The sequence below is a fragment of the Anastrepha obliqua genome, chromosome 2, assembly GCF_027943255.1.
Source record: "Anastrepha obliqua isolate idAnaObli1 chromosome 2, idAnaObli1_1.0, whole genome shotgun sequence".
In the NCBI taxonomy this organism is placed as follows: domain Eukaryota; kingdom Metazoa; phylum Arthropoda; class Insecta; order Diptera; family Tephritidae; genus Anastrepha; species Anastrepha obliqua.
The window spans coordinates 24,034,145-24,051,666 of record NC_072893.1 but is presented as its reverse complement, the minus strand read 5'-3'; the positions used below and the strand labels follow the sequence as shown (position 1 = coordinate 24,051,666).

General features: G+C 41.7%; 2 protein-coding genes across 3 annotated transcripts; one reads left to right on the top strand and one right to left on the bottom strand.

Annotated features, from left to right (window-relative positions):
• Window positions 1–109: 109 nt before the first annotated feature.
• LOC129236858 (probable histone-lysine N-methyltransferase CG1716) lies at window positions 110–12,470 on the top strand. The gene is made up of 7 exons (XM_054871130.1): window positions 110–996; window positions 1,863–9,274; window positions 9,355–9,814; window positions 9,881–9,978; window positions 10,843–11,324; window positions 11,389–11,551; window positions 11,621–12,470. The coding sequence occupies exons 1-7, from the start codon at window positions 144–146 to the stop codon at window positions 11,804–11,806; spliced, it is 9,654 nt and encodes a 3,217-aa protein (XP_054727105.1). The 5' UTR covers window positions 110–143; the 3' UTR covers window positions 11,807–12,470.
• Window positions 12,471–14,254: 1,784 nt separating this feature from the next.
• Window positions 14,255–17,240, bottom strand: LOC129238712 (lysine--tRNA ligase). 2 transcript variants are annotated; one of them, XM_054873838.1, is made up of 6 exons: window positions 17,091–17,240; window positions 16,039–16,350; window positions 15,753–15,978; window positions 15,559–15,699; window positions 14,552–15,499; window positions 14,255–14,483 (listed from the first exon to the last, which is right to left on the bottom strand). In XM_054873838.1, the coding sequence occupies exons 1-6, from the start codon at window positions 17,120–17,122 to the stop codon at window positions 14,391–14,393; spliced, it is 1,752 nt and encodes a 583-aa protein (XP_054729813.1). In that variant the 5' UTR covers window positions 17,123–17,240; the 3' UTR covers window positions 14,255–14,390. The 2 variants fall into 2 exon arrangements, with proteins under 2 accessions (XP_054729813.1, XP_054729812.1); XM_054873837.1 differs by lacking the exon at window positions 17,091–17,240 and adding an exon at window positions 16,632–16,994.
• Between the last annotated feature and the right edge of the window lie 282 nt (window positions 17,241–17,522).

Below are 17,522 nucleotides of genomic sequence, written 5' to 3'. Positions count from 1 at the left end.
TCAGCGAACGAAATCGATATAAAGTGCGTATATTTTCAATTTTCCTTTGGAGCGCTTTGTGTAAAATATTTTAACACACATCTACATATACGTTTTTTTTTAGTAATATTTCGTAAGCTGAATCTGCATTATAGTTTTACGCGATGAGTTCTTCGTCTTCGAAGTCAGATATGACGCCACAGCGGAAGCGTGCTGGCAGGCCACCAAAAGCAACATACCCCAAGCAAGTTAATAACGAATTGGCAGTGCCAAGTGAAGGAACCGTATATTCAACAAAATTTTCGGATAATTTTGAAACGGTTATGAGTGGAAAGGAGAGTGAGAATGTAATGGAAGTTGATAGTGCTGCTCTGGCCATATCACCCGTTTTGGATGTGTCAACTGATACAGGAAATCCACGTGCGCCCGCTGTGCCAAGTACCAGCGGCGAGTGTCGTCGAAGTTCGCGTAAAAAAATAATAAAATTTGATGTTAGAGATTTACTAAATAAACATCGAAAGCCACACAAAATCCAAATAGAAGCGCGTATTGACTCAAATGCACCCCAAACATCAAAAACCATTGCATCAACATCCATGGGCGGTGGTAGTGCTCTCGGTTCTCCGGCGGCCATTGCTACCACTTCGGACTTGAGTAGTAAACAAAAAGCATTTATGGAAAAATCAGCAATATTTCGTCGCATATCAATATCGGAGCAACAAAATAGAATAAATGCGCCTCCACTACCACCACCTTTGTCGACAGTTCCAACAATGAGTATGCTGGGCACAATAAATAGAAAAAATAATGCTGAAGTTTTAGCGGCGATGGACCCAGCAAAAATAGCGCAGGCACGTCGACTTAGTCGCACACAGGAAATTTTCAATGCCAGTTTGATGAAGTCGAAGCAGAACTCTAGTCTGATTGTCGCACAAATAGAAAGCAATAGTTGCAGTTCCAGCAGTGGACTAATGTGTCAAACGGTCTCGACGCCCCCGCAGCAAAGAAAGGCTACAAGTAAGTTAGAGTACATATATACATATATATATATATATATAATGGAATTTAAAAAATGTCAATTTGCCTACGTACATACATATATTAGGTTAGGTTGGCCTGGCTGATTGAAAGCCATCACATAGACCTATTGTTCCTTAGCATTACCAGATGGAGCTGGACCTTTACGTTTCTTTGTATATAGTAAACATCTTGCAATACGCACTAAGCATTTAAATCTGTTTCTAACTAACGCAGGGCAATAGCATAGAAGGTGTTCTAGCGTGTCCCTCTCTTCCAGTTCATTGCAAAACCTATATACATGTGTAATATATAACCTCTTCAAATTAAAAATATTTTGTGGATCCTTATTGTAGTAAATATTGTGTTGTCGCAAAAGTGTGGTAATGCACTTGAGCAAAATTATTATTTTTTGTTTAAATGAATTTGATCGTTGATATTTTGCAGTTTATTGTTTCTCTATTGCGATCCTATAACGTGAACAAGAAACTCGGCCTCTTACGACTGGAAAATAGGAACATTCGCTCACCCTATCCCGGTACCATCTTAGGTTTATGGAAAAACTGGGTCTGGATGAGGTTTGTGATGAGTGGAGGGCACTCTTAAGTTCGAAATGCTAATCTCAATCGATCTAACTACATATACAAATCGATATATTTTTACGATATTTATTAGTATTTTAGGATGTTACCTTCTACATAAATACAGAAGAGATACTTCATTTAGCTCAACGCGCTCTTTATTCTTTAATTAGTTAATTCCAGATTTTAGGTGAAATTTATTATATAAGTTCTTTGATGTTAATACCTGAACCTAAGCCCAATATGTAAGCATATCGTGTAATACACATTTAATTTATTTAATAGGTGCACCTAGCAAGCGCAAAAACATTTCCAATTCATTTGCTTCGTCCACGCCAATCGTTGATGTGAAGACTTTCACACCAGAATCTGGAGTACAAAAGCGTCGAGGTCGTCCGCCGAAAAATAAAACCCCTACAGCACAAAACACTTCCTCGAGATTAAGCCAGAAATCAGCTGATAAAATAACGACAAGGGACAAAAATGTAGATGAGTACCAGCCCGCAAAAGATATAACGAAAGAGTTGGAGAAGAAAGCGACCGTTAGTAAATCGACTTTGAATAGTGCCACAAATTGGAAAGAATATAAAGCCAATTTAAACCGTACCGACAATATAACAAAGACTAGCGAATCAGTGGCTAGCAGGCAAAGTGAGGATTTAATTTTAGAGATATCATCCACCTCATCCTTATCTGAACCAGAACTTCAGCCAGACACCCCGACGTCTAAAAATGAAGTAAACGAATCGCAGCAAAGAAATTTCGCATCTGTATGTATTTGGCAAGAAAGTGCCAATGTTTGCGAAACTTCCTCCGCACCAGAATTTATTGTGGCCGCGGTTGAAGAGATAACAACTGAAAATTCTCAACCTCATCAATTTACATCTTTAGAATCCGTAAGCCACCTAAATTCACAGAAAGATTCTAATGTGGCAGCAGAAGCTGAACAAACTACTATAACTACCACTTTGGATGTGAAACCTGAAAAAGTGGCAGTAATCGCATTAGATTCTTTCTCAGCGGAAACATATAAAGGGATTTCTGTTAACCGTAAGTCGAGTGGTTCGGAATCAGAAAGCGGCTCGGACCGCAGTAATAAAAGTTACAAGAAAGGTGATAAATTGCGCGTTTCCTTAAAACGCGTAACAATGCCTCAAAGTAGTGAGCCCACTTCGACAATATCACTATCATCGGCGTCTAACAGCTGTAGCGATGTCATAATTGGCAGCGGCAACAACAACAATAGTGGCGAGAGTAACGGTTCTGCTACTGAATTAAGTACCGTAGCAACAAGTAAAGCTCTCCCTACAAGGCGATCTCATCGTTTACCCAAAAGAAGTATTGCTAACAAAACGGAAGAGGAAGAATCCAAATCGAAATTAAAAACACCTTTAAATAAACATTTTGATGTAATAGGCGAGCTCAAAATGACAGACATAGAAGCGGATCAGAATAATGCACTGCCAGTTGAATGTAATAAGTCAAATACTGCCGTTAAAACGGGCAATGAGTTCGAGACATCAGTCGCAGAAAATAACAACGTTACAGCAAACTTTGTTAGTGAAGCGCTGATAACGCAACAACCGGTTGGCGGAAGACAATTAACAAAAAGGAATGCTCAAAATTCCCCAGTGGAGTTACCGCCTACCGAACAAGCAATTGAGGCATCACAGACTGCTAATTCTAATGTTTCAGATCCCATGGGGGTGTTACCTGCTGTACAAACTAACACTATGGAAATTGAAGATGAACGTAAAGTGTGCGAGAAGCAAAGTGCTGCCTTATCAAATTGCGTGGATTTTCCTGCTGCATCGAATAACACTAAGAAAGAAAGGATTACTTTGCCAATAAAAAAACAAGTAAGCAAATTTAAAATGTACGAGGCAGCAGTTCACAACGTGGCGGCCAACGTCGAGACAAGCACGTTGTTGGACATCCTAAAGACTGTTAAATTGAATGATTTAACAATGGGAACGAAGACGCCACAACATTGTGATGAGGTGGCTTCTACGTCGGAGTGTGAGCAATTGCAGCCACAAACATTGGTTCAAGAGGCAAGCAAGATTAAAGCTTCGGGCGCTGAGGATGGAACGCATGTAGTTGGTGATTTGTCAAACATCAATGAATTGAAATCAAGCGAGCACCCCAGTGAAGTCAAAATTGTTACTGAAAGTTCCTCGCAGCAGAGTATCGTGGAAGAGCTACCGGTAGGAGAGAAGGTTGAAGCAGCATTTAAAGATGAGCACACAATTGAAAACATTTCAGTCGGACATTCTGATGCTTCGTCTAATAAAATGTCGAAAATAATGGTGGAAACTGAGTTTCCAAGCGCAAAAACACTGCCACTGGAAGAGTCACTCACGAAAACAGCTGTTCCAGATAAATCTTTAGAAGAGCTGCACAGCGACACTACGGAAGCGAATACAGAAACTATTGTTTCCAGTGAGCAAACAGATTCGCATGTATCGAGTGGCGCAACTAAAGTTTCGAATGTTTGCGAAAAGCCTGCGAATTCAGAGCAACAGTGGTTAACTAATGAGTCTGAGGCAGAGAAAGGGCTGGATGAGAGTAGCATGGAAGAAGTAAATCCAATGACTGGTGCACAGTTGGCTACCGGTGAACAACCCAAAGTCGGTGCCAAGAAGACACCCTCTCCGACACCTTCGGAAAACTCCACAGGACATTCTTCAAAAAAGACCACACGGCGTTATGAAAGGCGTTCACAAAGGGGAGAGGCAACTGCCCATAAAACATTAGAAGAGACTTTTGCTGAAATAGCAGCAGAGAGTTGCAAAGCAGTTTTAGATTTAAAAGCTAAGGAAGTGGAAATTCCGCAAGGCAGTAAGGAAAAAGTAGCCGAAACTGTAGTGGAAAATGCTGAATTGGAAGAGGATTTAGAAAAGAGAACCTCCTCCGTCACAAAAGATGTCGCAAGCCCTGTCACACTAGACGCAGATAAATCCAATGATAGTGTTCAGACAAATTCATCTACACTTGTCGAGTCGATCCAATCTCCATTGAATTCTTCTGAAAGTAAAAAGGTAGAAATCGACACCATTGCCACGAGCTTGGAACAAAATATTATAAAAGTGGCAGAAGATGATACATCCCCTGAAATACGCGCTAAGGATTCGCCTGCTATCACGGACATTAGTGTGTCGAAAGCGCTAATAGCAAAAGAAGACGCGGATAGCAATTCCAATCATTCCTCTCCCTCGCGCCGGCGACGCACGCCGAGGAACCGAAAGGAAACCAATGCGACCACATCCAGCATTGCAGTAGAATCTAATGAAAACTCGCAGAATAGCAGCGAAAGGGACATACCTAAAAATTTGACCTCAGAGTGTAATGCTATAATAACAACAACACAAGATATACAGACGCTAGTGGCAGGCGGAGTTGCAGAAGCCGTAGTTGCAGAGGAAAATGATAAAAATGATGTCACAATTAATGCCACACCCGAGACTAATACTACAAATGTAATGGAACAAGATTTACATACTTCGAGTGCAGGAAAAGTCGTGGAATCAGCGGACAGTATTTCGCATGAGGCACCGATTGTAAATGCATCAGAAGCCGAACTAATTTTGGAACCAGCTATAGTCTCAGACGTTCAGAATATCCAGAGTGATACGGGCGTAAAGTGTACAGACTTAGAGACATCAAAAATCGAACAGCAACAAGATGATGACGTTGCGACTGTAAAGCTCCAAACTGATACAACAACTGAAACGCTTCCCAAAACCACCAAACAACGGCAAGAAAAATTGAAACCATCACCATTAAAGTCTCGCAAGCAGAAAAAAGGAATGAGCGCGAAGGTTGAACACTCCGCAGATATTGAGCTTGAAAGCAAGAGAAATGACACGAGCAGTGATGGTGATCAAAGCGACGCTACTAAACCGGAAACACAAGATGAAGGGCAGCTAAAAGTTTTAAAATCGCCTGAAGATGCGCTTCAAAACGCTTCAGTAAATATTCCGCCGAACGTGGAGGAAATTGTGCCGCCACCTACGTCAAATGACGAATCTATGGCTGTTCTTGAAGTAAGCGCTGATATTAGCAGCGAAGCAGTAGCACAGAATGTGGACCAGCAAATGCTAGAAGAGCGCTCGCAATCAGGAACACCAAACGACAAGCCGAAGAAGGTAAAGAAACGCAAGAGTACAAAATATCCTTCCGATGAAAAGCCAGCTGAGGCAAATGAACCTCGCCCATTGTCTACAGAAGAGCCCAAAATCGTAGAATGTAAGGAAAAAAGTAATGAAGAAGAGGATGGTACGGGAAAAACACGAAAGCCGCGTAAAGGCAAGGTCTCAAACGAGCCAATAGAGGAAGGTGTCAGCAATGCGGCTAGCGAAATCGTTGCTTATTCCAATTCAGTTGAAGCTGGTGAGAAAGAAGTTTTCGCAAAAGCACCGCCCAAAAAACGCCTACTCAAAATGCAGATGCAGCTTGAAGAAAAGTCAGCCTACGATTCTACTAGTTCAGAGTTGCCTACTACCAGCACACCTAACGTCGATATGAAGCCGTTAACTGCCAAGAAAACTTTGACTGATTCCAGCAAGTCGAAAGAATCATCACAGAAAAAGACGAAGCGAGAGTCACAAACGGCTGATGATTTGAAAAAACGGTCCTGCTTAGAGAGCTCCCACGAATCGTCGATGGATGAAGAGAGCCGTTCAGCGACATCCACTCCTGTAACAAAACATTTGAAACACCACAAAGCGACAGAGAGAACACCAGAGGATAAATCAAAATCCAGCAGCAAAAGAAAGTCCAAGTCGGATCAATCGATTGGCAGTAATGAGAAAATAAATACAGCGCACGCTGAAATTAAGGATAAAGACAAATCTTTAACGGTATCGAAGAAGTCAGAAAAAAAGAAATTTCTGGCAACTGAAGACACTACAAGTAACGAGCTGGCTAAGAAAATGGAAGAAAAAAGTGCCAAGAAAAAAAGGCAAAAGAAACTGAAAGAAGCTTTTGAGGCCGCGCTGAAGGATGTTTTAACCAAATCGGAGAGTAATTCCGACCTTGCTAAAGCAAAGGAAAGTAGTGCTGTTACAGAAACAGATGGTGCGCCAGTGGAGGAAGTGAAAGTAAAAGAGTCGCCGCCCACCGCAGCAGCTGCTGCTACTGAAGACAGACAAATTGCGATTGACGAAGGCGTCGTAGCCAGGGTTCCTGAAGCTGCATCTGTCAATGAGCCAGAGGAAGAACCGGATCCATTGAAGGATATCGAGAAATTTATCGAAGATGGTGTAAATCTGTTAAAGCGCGGTTATAAGATCGAAGAGGATAGTGTGGATGAAGTTATTTGCCCGAAAACACTTTTGCAAAAAGATGAACTCAAAACCGAAGTAGCAAAACAAGAAGAAGCAGTCACCACAGTTGTAGAGGCCATGCAAACGCCCAATGAAAGCATAGCTGGAGATATAACACCAGCTGGAAAATCTTTTGAAGAAGGCTCGTCAACTCTTACTGAGCAGCTGTACTACGAAACTCCAGCAGATACGCCAGTAGCCACTCCAACAACAACGCCACCATCGAAAAGCCCCATTCATGAGTCATCTTTCGATGAGATATCTGGTGTGCGGCGTTCGCATCGTATCAAACTAATTACGAAGACACCAAAAGCACTTGTGGGACGCGGCTTGGTGCGCGAAAAAGAACGATTCTCCATAAAAGATGATGTAGAAATGAAAACTCACTACAGTCTGGATGACCACCTCACAGATCTGGCTCATGTAGAGGCGAAGAATGCCAAGTTTCTCAAGGAGATGGAAGAGCGTTTGAGTAACTTTCACGTTATTAAAGAGAACGAGTACAAATGCGAGCGTGTGGTTAGTAGAGAAGCGCGCAAAATGTTGTGCGATTGTTTCTTGACAGCCGAAGAGGAGGAGCGTGGCGAGTTGGGATGCGGCGAGGATTGCTTGAATCGATTGCTTATGATAGAGTGCGGTCCCGACTGCAACGTGAAAGATCGTTGTACAAATAAACGTTTTCAGAAACTTTTATGTTCGCCGTGTCGTGTTTTTCGCACAGAAAAGAAGGGCTTCGGCATAATGGCTGACATTGAAATATTGCCGGGTGAATTTATTATGGAATACGTGGGTGAAGTGATTGATGGCGATGAGTTTGAACGCCGACGTACAGCTTATTCCTTGGATAAGAATCGTCACTATTATTTTATGGCGTTACGTAGTGATGCCATAATAGACGCCACCATAAAGGGTAATATATCGCGCTTCATAAATCATTCTTGCGATCCGAATGCGGAGACGCAAAAGTGGACTGTGAACGGTGAATTGCGTATAGGATTCTTCAGTCGCAAGTCCATAATGCCGGGTGAGGAGATCACGTTCGACTACCAGTACCAACGGTATGGCAGAGAGGCGCAGCGCTGTTATTGCGAGTCGGCAAACTGTCGCGGCTGGATCGGTGAGGAGCCCAATTCGGACGAGGGTGAACAAATCGACGAAGACAGTGATGCCGATAACTTGGCAGATGGCAGTGACGAAGACGAGAGCGATGAAAGCATTGCTGATACCGAAGATGCTCCCAAACGGTTAGAAATTGATGCGACTACAGGCAAATCTACGATAAGCGCAGATGAAGGTGGAAAATTGAAATTGGACGAGAAAGTGGACGCGTCGAGTAAAGACAAGCGAAAGAAGTTGGACGAGGATGAACTGAGAGATGGTGATGACGATGCGAAGGCTAAAGTTAAAAAGTTGGCAGGAAAATCCACAGATAAGGTATTACGAAAAAAGAAACAAAATAAGGAAAAGAAAGAGAAGAGACTACGTACAACTGCCTCAGGTGAACCAACCAAAACTGCACGCTATTTGGAAGATCCCGATATTGAGGACGAGGTCAAGTTCCTTAGTCGCGGTGGACTGCGAAATCAATCGGATACATTGCGTTTTTCGCGTTTGGTTGTGCGCGCTAAATTGCCACAAACACGTCTTAATCTGCTGAAAATCCTACGAAGCGCAGAAGTGCCGTGTCGCCGCCTATTTTTGGATTATCACGGGTTGCGTTTGCTGCACGGCTGGATGAGCGAAGACGGTGGCGATATGGCTATACGCCTGTCACTCTTAGAGGCGCTGGAGAGTTTGCCTATCGCAAATAAGACTGTACTCACTGATAGTAAAGTTTATCAGAGTGTACGCAATTGGTGCGGCAATGCGCTGCCAGCTGCTATTGCACCGACTGGCAACACTTCGTCACCCAGCGACGAGTCATCCAAGGAAAGCTCGAGCAGCAATTCGCAACAGGAGATAGTTAGTGGACAGGAAGTACCATCCGAATTGCAAAAGCTGGCTATGAAATTAACTGCTGCATGGAATAGTTTGCCGGAAATATTCCGCATACCGAAACGTGAGCGCATCGAACAAATGAAAGAGCATGAACGCGAAGCCGATCGACAGTTTGCAGAAGCCTCTGTCGACACTAGTCGATCTGTCATGAGTGATCGTTATCATCGGGATCGATTCGGACGCGGCCCTGCAACTTCCCGTTATTCCAAACCAAGTTTCAGCAAAGACATACGAAACAACAATATAACGGTAGTAGGCTCAATGCCTGTCAGTGATCCGCGTAGACGACCGGCACAGGACAGCAATAACTCGAGCAACGACAGCACGAAGCATTTGTCGAAGGAGCAAAGGCGAGAGTTGTTCGCAGCTAAGGTAAGAAAAATAGGAATCAAATATTTTGTATAAAACAGCATAAAAACGAGTGTTTTTTTTTTATATTTGTGGACATGTAGGTAGCACGCGATGAGGCTGAGAAGCGCATGGCTGAGGAGCGTCGCGAATTTGAAACGAAGTGCCGTTTCTTTGGATTGGAACCAAAGAAGACGCGCCCACAGGATGTCCCTTTCTGTGTAGACCCCTCAACAGGACAATGGTATTCCGTGGCTCGCCAACCAATACCCACTCCGCCATGCTATGCGCACGTACAAGTGCAGCCGAAGCCCAAGTCTACAGATCCATCAGATTACAAGTTACCTGCGGTGGTTTCCAGCTTGCCGCGTTTATGGAAATACGCCATTAGCCCGCAAGGCCAAATCTATTATTATCACGCCAAGCAACGTGTACCACAATGGCATCCACCCACGCCAGAACAATTGCGTGCCGTAGTCGATGAGGCAGACAGCTCGGACAGTGAGTCTTGTGAGGAAGCCAAAGTAGTCAACGAAAGTAGCGAAGATGATGATGTGCTGATGGGTAAAAGTTATTAGTTTTATATTTCTCGAATTCCCCTAAAATATGTTTTGCTTTGCGGTTTTAAAGGCATGGATGAAGCACAACTGAAGGCATTTATTGACAGGAAGGTGGAAAATCGTAGGCACAAGCGCTACAACCGTTTGGTAGACGAACGTCCTATTAGTGTAAGTATTTATTGGCGCTTTGTTTTTTTTCTCTTGTTACCTCCTCTCGGGAGCATAGGGCCTCGACAAGACTCTTCCATCGTACACGACCCATGAGATGTCGGCATCTACGGTACACTAGACAGGGCGGCAGCCCTTGGTCGGGAAAAACCCGAGTCATTCCGGTAACATAGAACCGCCTGCCATGGGAATGTGGCATGCCGTTATCGGAGTCCAACCACCACCAATCGCAGATGGAGACCTCCGACTTCCCCGAGAGTTCCGCGTAACCTTGGCACAATTACGTTCTGGATATTGTAGCAGGTTAAACTCCTACTTATCCAGGATCGACCCCGACATACTAAACATATGTTCAGCATGTGAAGGCACCCCGCACGACACTAACCACCTTTTCACATGCCCCATTAAACCCACTCATGTAACACCCCTCTCTCTCTGAACCCAACTCGTCGAAACAGCTAGCTTCCTGGGTCTACCGTTAGATGAACTAGACAAAGACGATTAGTGTCTACACTACACTGACAGAGCAAAGGTACTGCTACAACAACAACATGTCGGCATCTACTAGTTCGCGCAGCATCGACCTTCTCCAAGTGTTGTTTGGTCGATCGCGACCTCTGCTCCCTTGCGGGTTCCAGTCCAGAGCCATTCTCGTGATGGTATCTGGTGGTTTTCCCAATGTGTGATCTATCCATCGCCACCTTTTGCGTTTGATTTGCCTAAGGATGGGTTTCTCGTTCGTTAATCTCCTCAGATGGCGCTTGGGGCTTGAAAATATTCTTTAGAAACCGTTCAAAAATTGAAATCCGTGTGATTCATTAACTGTTTTACTTGTAATTTAATGAAACTTTATGCTACTTGCAGCCCCGCAAAGAAGAAGATCGCATTTACAACCAAATGGAGATGCGCAAATACAAAGAGAATAAAGAGAAAATACGCAAACGTAAAGAGGAAATTCGGCGTAAGCGCCTCGACGCATTAAAAGCCAATCCAAATGGTACTGCAGAGAATGCAAATACTGATGTGACCGGCTCCAAATCGAAAAATGTTAATGACTCCGACGACCCGGATGGTGCGATACCAATACAGGACTATTTGCTGTCATCCGATGAAGAGGACATGATGAAGGCCGAATGCGATAACAGCCCATTGTTGGATAAAATTGTACAAGGTGACAAGATTGTCGACGAATTGGATGCACTCACCACAAAGCGTACGCTCAAACGTCCATTGCCGCCACATCGGGATCTCAGCGCTCAGCCGGGTCAGACGAATGCCAGCAGTAGTAGTGGTAGCGGTGGTGGTAGTGAGCATAAACGACGAAAATCGGATAAGAAGGATAAAAGGTTGGTTATTTCAAATTTATAGACTAACTGAATATATTTTTTCAACAACTTTATTTTTTTGCAGTAAAAAGAGCAAGGACTCGGATTCGAAGTATCGTCGAAATAAAGAAAAGTTCCGTTGCGAAATAGCGGGAATTATTGTGCAACATTTGAAACCATATCGCAAGGAGTCATGTGCAATGGGTCGCATACAGAGCGACGAAGATTTTAATCACCTAGCACGAAAGGTCAGTGTGCTTACATATTTATGATTTTTTAGTATAATAGCTAAATTTCTTGAATTCAAAATTCCACAGCTGACACACTTCGTCATGGTGAAGGAGCTGAAGTATTGTGAGTCGGTTGGTCAGACACTTGTCGTCACCGAATCTGTTAAGAATAAGTCCCGCGAATTCATTAAGAAGTATATGGCGAAATACGGCGGCTCATATGTGAAGCCCGCCAATGACCCGGAGTTCAAGGAGATACCATTTACCATTTAAACGTTTCATAGTTTTTTTTTTTTTTGTTTTAAGCGGTCACTACCCATTAAGCAATCTAACTGGTAGTTAGTTTATTTTTAAATTTTTTAAACAAACAGGGTTGTTATTCCAAAATCTTTATTAATAAGCATTTCTCCATGAACTAATTGTGCGCCTAGCATGGGAGATGCTAAAAAATGCATGTTACGCATGGGAATTGTTTTCCTTAAACGCGCATGTTAAAGGTGCCCAATTTATTCATAGAGATTTTTTTTTGCATTGATATAGCATTAACGTCGGCGTTGCCAGTCTTACAAAAATCCTTTTGCAAAAAATCGGATTTCGTGTCTACGTTGCTAAATATTCGCAAAACGTAGCCGCATACCGCTTTCTTACTGGTTTAATGGGTGACTTCGAAATAATATTTAAAAAAAAATTTAATATAATTGTAATGCTTAGTATATTTTTTCTTTAGTTGTAAACCAATATGTATGTATTCCCTCTTTACGTCGTATGAACGAAGGTGTATTTTTAGAGAATACGGAAATATTGTTTTTATGTTATAATTAGTTACATTTTATGAGATAAATTCACCGCAAACACATAATTATGTAAACCTTGCTGAGATAAGCAGTAACTTTAACTATGTTCTAGAGTCAATAAAAGTGAAATAATGAAAATTGAACTCCTCGTGGAGGATTTCTTATTTTTAAAGTGAAACTTCTTAGGCGTCGATGGACAAGCGCGAATGCAGAGTAAAATTTAAGGCCATGCAACGTTTTGGGCATTTTCGTTCCGCGAGAGAGAAAAAAGATATAACGTAGAGGAAAAGGAGAGAGAGAGCTATACCTTATATTATATATAGCTTAGATACACTTTAGGCTATTTTTCCTAAGGTTTTCCTTGTGGTTACTAATTTCTAGTGAGAAAAAGCACTGCCTACTTTTTGGCGCTTGTTTATTGGTGCAAATTTTTAGGAAATATACTTTTTGGCGTTATATTTCCTTGGTGCCTACTGTTTGGGGCGTTTTTTGGTCTCAATTTTTTTGGCGTTTTTTTGTGCCTACTGTTTGGGGCGTTTTTTGGTCCCAATTTTTTGGCGTTTTTTTAGTGCCTACTTTTTGGCGCTTATTTCCGTTTCGTGGCTAGTGCTTGTGCGTCCTATCCATTCCGGCATCGGATTTATTAGTATTGCCTTGCGGTAATTTGTGCCGTGGCTGGGGTCCTGGAATAGCTGCGTTTGTGCGGGTGATAAACGCTCGGAGTAGTGCACGTTGTGGCCACGGTTTGTGTCCGGCGTTTACCTACACCGGTCGGCCCTTATCCGTTTTTTGTAAATTTTGTCTATTTGTATTCTCTGCAAATGTTGTGAATTTATTTAGATATATATTCTTTCTCTCTCTCATTCTCTCTCGGGTCTCTCCCTCTTTCTTTGTGTCCTAAAACGCTCAAGCTAAAAAGCCCTTTGTATTTAGAAAGAAAATCAGAGAAAGAGATAGGAAAGAATATAGACAGAGATAAAGGTAGCTAGTCCTGTGAGAATTTTCCAGATTTCTTGGCAAATCTGTTAATATCCTGCAGTTTTAGAGAACGAATATTACTCATTATCACGATATCGGAACCCAAAACTCGTAGCCTTACTCTAGCAAAGGCAGAGACTCACAGAGAAAGCGCTCAGTGCTATCCGCATCCTCCAAGCACGACAGGCACATCAGGTCCCCAATGATTCCAATGGTGGTCATATGCTGACCCCATGGGTTGTGTCCTCTAATACCGATACCGATAATCAGCGGAACGTCTTTTCTACCAAGTTTAGTAGAAATTTCGACAGTTTTCTGTTTGGACTTGTCACAAAACACTTAGCAGTTCTGCAGCGATCTAGACCGGACCATCGCTCGTTCCCACGACAGACGGTTCTACGTAACCGGAACAACCCGGATTTATATGCGGCCAAGGAATGTCACTTCAGCAGCATTTCTCGTATATGCATGGGGGATGTTTATGCTGCTACAACAACAACAACAACCGGACCATCACTCTTTATGTAGGTAAATAACGCATACATAATCGCAGATCCAATTCATGATTCCTGCGGAACTGATTCCGATTATTGGCTCTGGTCGCTATGAGGAAACCGCTGATCTACGGTTGGCTAATTCATCGGCAAATTCGTTTCCTTGAGCACCGGAGTGACCTGGAACCCATATAAGTACAAGCCTGTTCTGCCTTGCGACAGAATTAAGCTTCTTCTTGTTTATGCTGCTACAACAACAACAACCATCTCTTTACATGCCCTATTAAACCTACTCACCTAAAGCCCCTCTCCCTCTGGACCCAACCTGTCGAGGCAACACGCTTTCTGGGTCCACCGTTTGATGACTTAGACGAAGACGATCCGTGACTATATCGACCAGACAGGGCTTAGTAAGCTGCTACAACAACAATAACATGATCCAGTAAACGACTCAATTAAAAAGTCAAATAAATATATTTATTTTTTGAGAATTATCTGTGTGAATCCCTTATTAATGTTGCCAAACATTCATTCACAACAGTTTCTTTTTTCGCTAATTATCAAGTTGCAATGCCGTCCACTTTAATGAGTTCAATTTTTTGTATCAGTTATGTGGTTGCCCTCGCTAGGTGGTTGTGTGCGATTAGCCTCCTCTGGCTTCATAGCGGGGAAGAATAGCACTTCCTAAAGTTCAAATCATTTGTTAGAAGTTGCATTGCTGTATTATTTCAAAAATACAAACAAAAAAGTACCTTAATGTTATTGGTATCTGTGAGGAACATAGTTAAGCGATCGATACCCAAGCCCCAGCCACCAGTTGGTGGTAGACCATACTCCAGCGCTGTACAGAAATTCTCATCGATTAGTTGAGCCTCATCATCGCCTGCTGCTTTATCGCTGGCCTGTTGCGCAAATCGTTCACGCTGCACCATCGGATCATTCAACTCGGTATACGCATTACACACTTCCTTCTTCATGACGAATAACTCAAAACGTTCTGTCAACCCGGGCTCACTGCGATGATACTTGGCTAGTGGTGACATTATTTGCGGATGCTCACATATAAACGTAGGATTTATGCAAGTCTCTTCAATAAATTCACCAACAAGTTTATCGAGCAGACGTGCCGTTGTTCTTGGTGCAGGGCATTCAATTTCATGCTTGACGCAGAGCTGTGAAAGGAATTCAGTTGTTTCTTTCCTACTAAACTCTGTAGCTGGTGGAAATTTGACATTTAATTTTTCTTCCAACGTTTTTATCATCGAAACTCGTTTGAATGGTGGTGTAAAATCAATTTCTTCTTCTGGCCCTTCAGGACCATCGGGATGGTATTTAATTTTATAAGTGCCATGAATGGCTTTCACCATGCCTGACACCATTTTCTCTGTGATCTCGATAAGATCGTTAAAATCAGCATAAGCCATATAGAATTCACATGTTGTGAATTCTGGGTTATGCGTTAAATCGATGCCCTCATTCCGGAATTGACGGCCGATTTCGTAGACTCGATCCAAGCCACCGACAACAAGCATTTTATGGTACAATTCAGGAGCAACGCGCATATACAAATCCATATTTAAGTCATTGTGATGTGTGACGAAAGGTTTTGCGGTTGCGCCACCAGGAATCATATTCATCATAGGAGTTTCCACCTCGAGGAAGCCCATGCGATCCAAAAATTGTCGAACATATGAGACAATCTGAACAATAAATACTGTTAAAACTTAAAAAAAATACCAGATAAACGCAAAATATTTACATTAGCTCTAATTTGGAAAGTTTCCCGCACTTTTGGATTCATAATCAAATCTAAATATCTTTGCCGATAACGTGTCTCTTTATCCTTGAGACCGTAATGCAAATGTGGCAACATATGCAAGCATGGTGAAAGTAGTTTTATCTGTGGGTTCAAAGGATTAGTAAACACTTTGCATGCGTCTTAAATGAACCCACCTCTTTTGGCACAACTGAAAGTTCGCCCTTCTTGGTTTTGCCTGGGTAACCATTAATACCGATTATATCGCCACGCCTTATCTTGGATGTATCCGGTTCGAAAGCACTTTCGGTATGATACAATTTGGCATTTGCCATTACTTGCAACTTAACGCCCTCTCCACGCAAATCGTAGAATATTAATTTTACGCCAGATTCTCGTATCGCATGCACGCGCCCAGAAACACTAAACCAATGAATAATTGTTTGTTAATCATATCTTTTGGGCTTGTCACATATAGGTTACCTCAGGGAAACGTCTTCTAACATTTCGCCTTCTTTGAGACTCTCGTATTTATTGATGAAATCTTCTAAGGAGATACTAACGTGGAATTTGTGAGGGTACGGATGCGTTTCTGGCGATTTCTTCAGATCGATCACGGCAGCCGAGCGTAGTTTGAAATATTCGTTTGGCGAAATTTCTTCCTCTAAAGCGCCTGCCGACTTCTTTTTTGTTGCATTGTTGTCATTATTAGTGCTGGCCGCCGCTGCTTTTTGCGCTTCTTTTTCTGCTTTTTCCTTGGCTTTCTGCTCGGCTTTTAAGCGTCGTTTTAGCTCACTAAAAATATTTAACATGGAAATATTTTAGAAATATATGGAAATGGTTTAAGTTGATTGAAAAATCGGGCTTTTGGAATAAAGTGCTATGCTAAATTTCCATTACTCTTTACTAGTAATAGTAAAGTGTGTTTTTAGTTTACTTGCAATTCTTACATATTTTCAAACTCGAACTTGTTTTTTTTTTTTAGATTTAGATATGAATGAATTAAGCACACGAGTTCCAACTTTTTGGTACTTAATTTATCGAAACGGCATAACCTTACCACTACACATTCTTACATTTTTGTACGCTTACTTGGTGATTCAAGGTGTTTAGTTGTATGCAGATTTCGTGTAATTAAACTTACATTCTGCATCCACGTTTTCAATGGAGTTTCAAGTGGCTTAAAAGCCAACTCTTGAAATGCCGTATGCAACTGACGCAATCTTAGTAAGTTATTACTTACGCTATACATTACAATTTTTTTTATATTACACGAATCTTCTTCTTGTTTATTCTCCAACTTAAGCTAAAAGTGCCTTAGTGGTTATGCACAAGAATTCCTTCGTATTAAGTTTTCTATAATTATATTTATTTAAAAATAAATATTTTCTTAAGAATTTTCGCATTCGTGTGAATTTGTATGCTGAGTATCGCATGTGTTTCGACATAACCACACATTTAGTGGCTTGGATTTGTGCTAATGAAGAAAGGCCTTTTTCGATCATTGCTGTAAATTTGTCCTGAGCAATACTTACTTCTTCGAAAGTTCACCAGTTGCCACGGACATTGTTCTTTAAGTTTTGATATCACTTTTTTGTTGAAAAGAACAATCCAAAAATAACTTAATTGAAATACAAAAAACTTGCGTGGTAAATAAACGTCAAGAGTTGTAGTGGACAATGTTGTTTCTTTTCCGTATAGTTTGAAAAAAAAAAGAAGAGGGTGATATTAACTAGGGTGTACAGAAGAAAGGCGCAATCTTGTATTCTATCATTTTTGGTTATTACCGATATTTTGAGAAAAAAATATACAAAATATGTGAATATGCATAACAAAATTCTTTCAATTTTTTGAGTCAACATTAAACATATCTAAGCAAAAGTCTTAATATAGTAAATGGGGAATAAGTGGTATGGTGGCATACGCCCCGAAAATAAGGATGTAAAGAGAGGTGCATACGGTTCTCC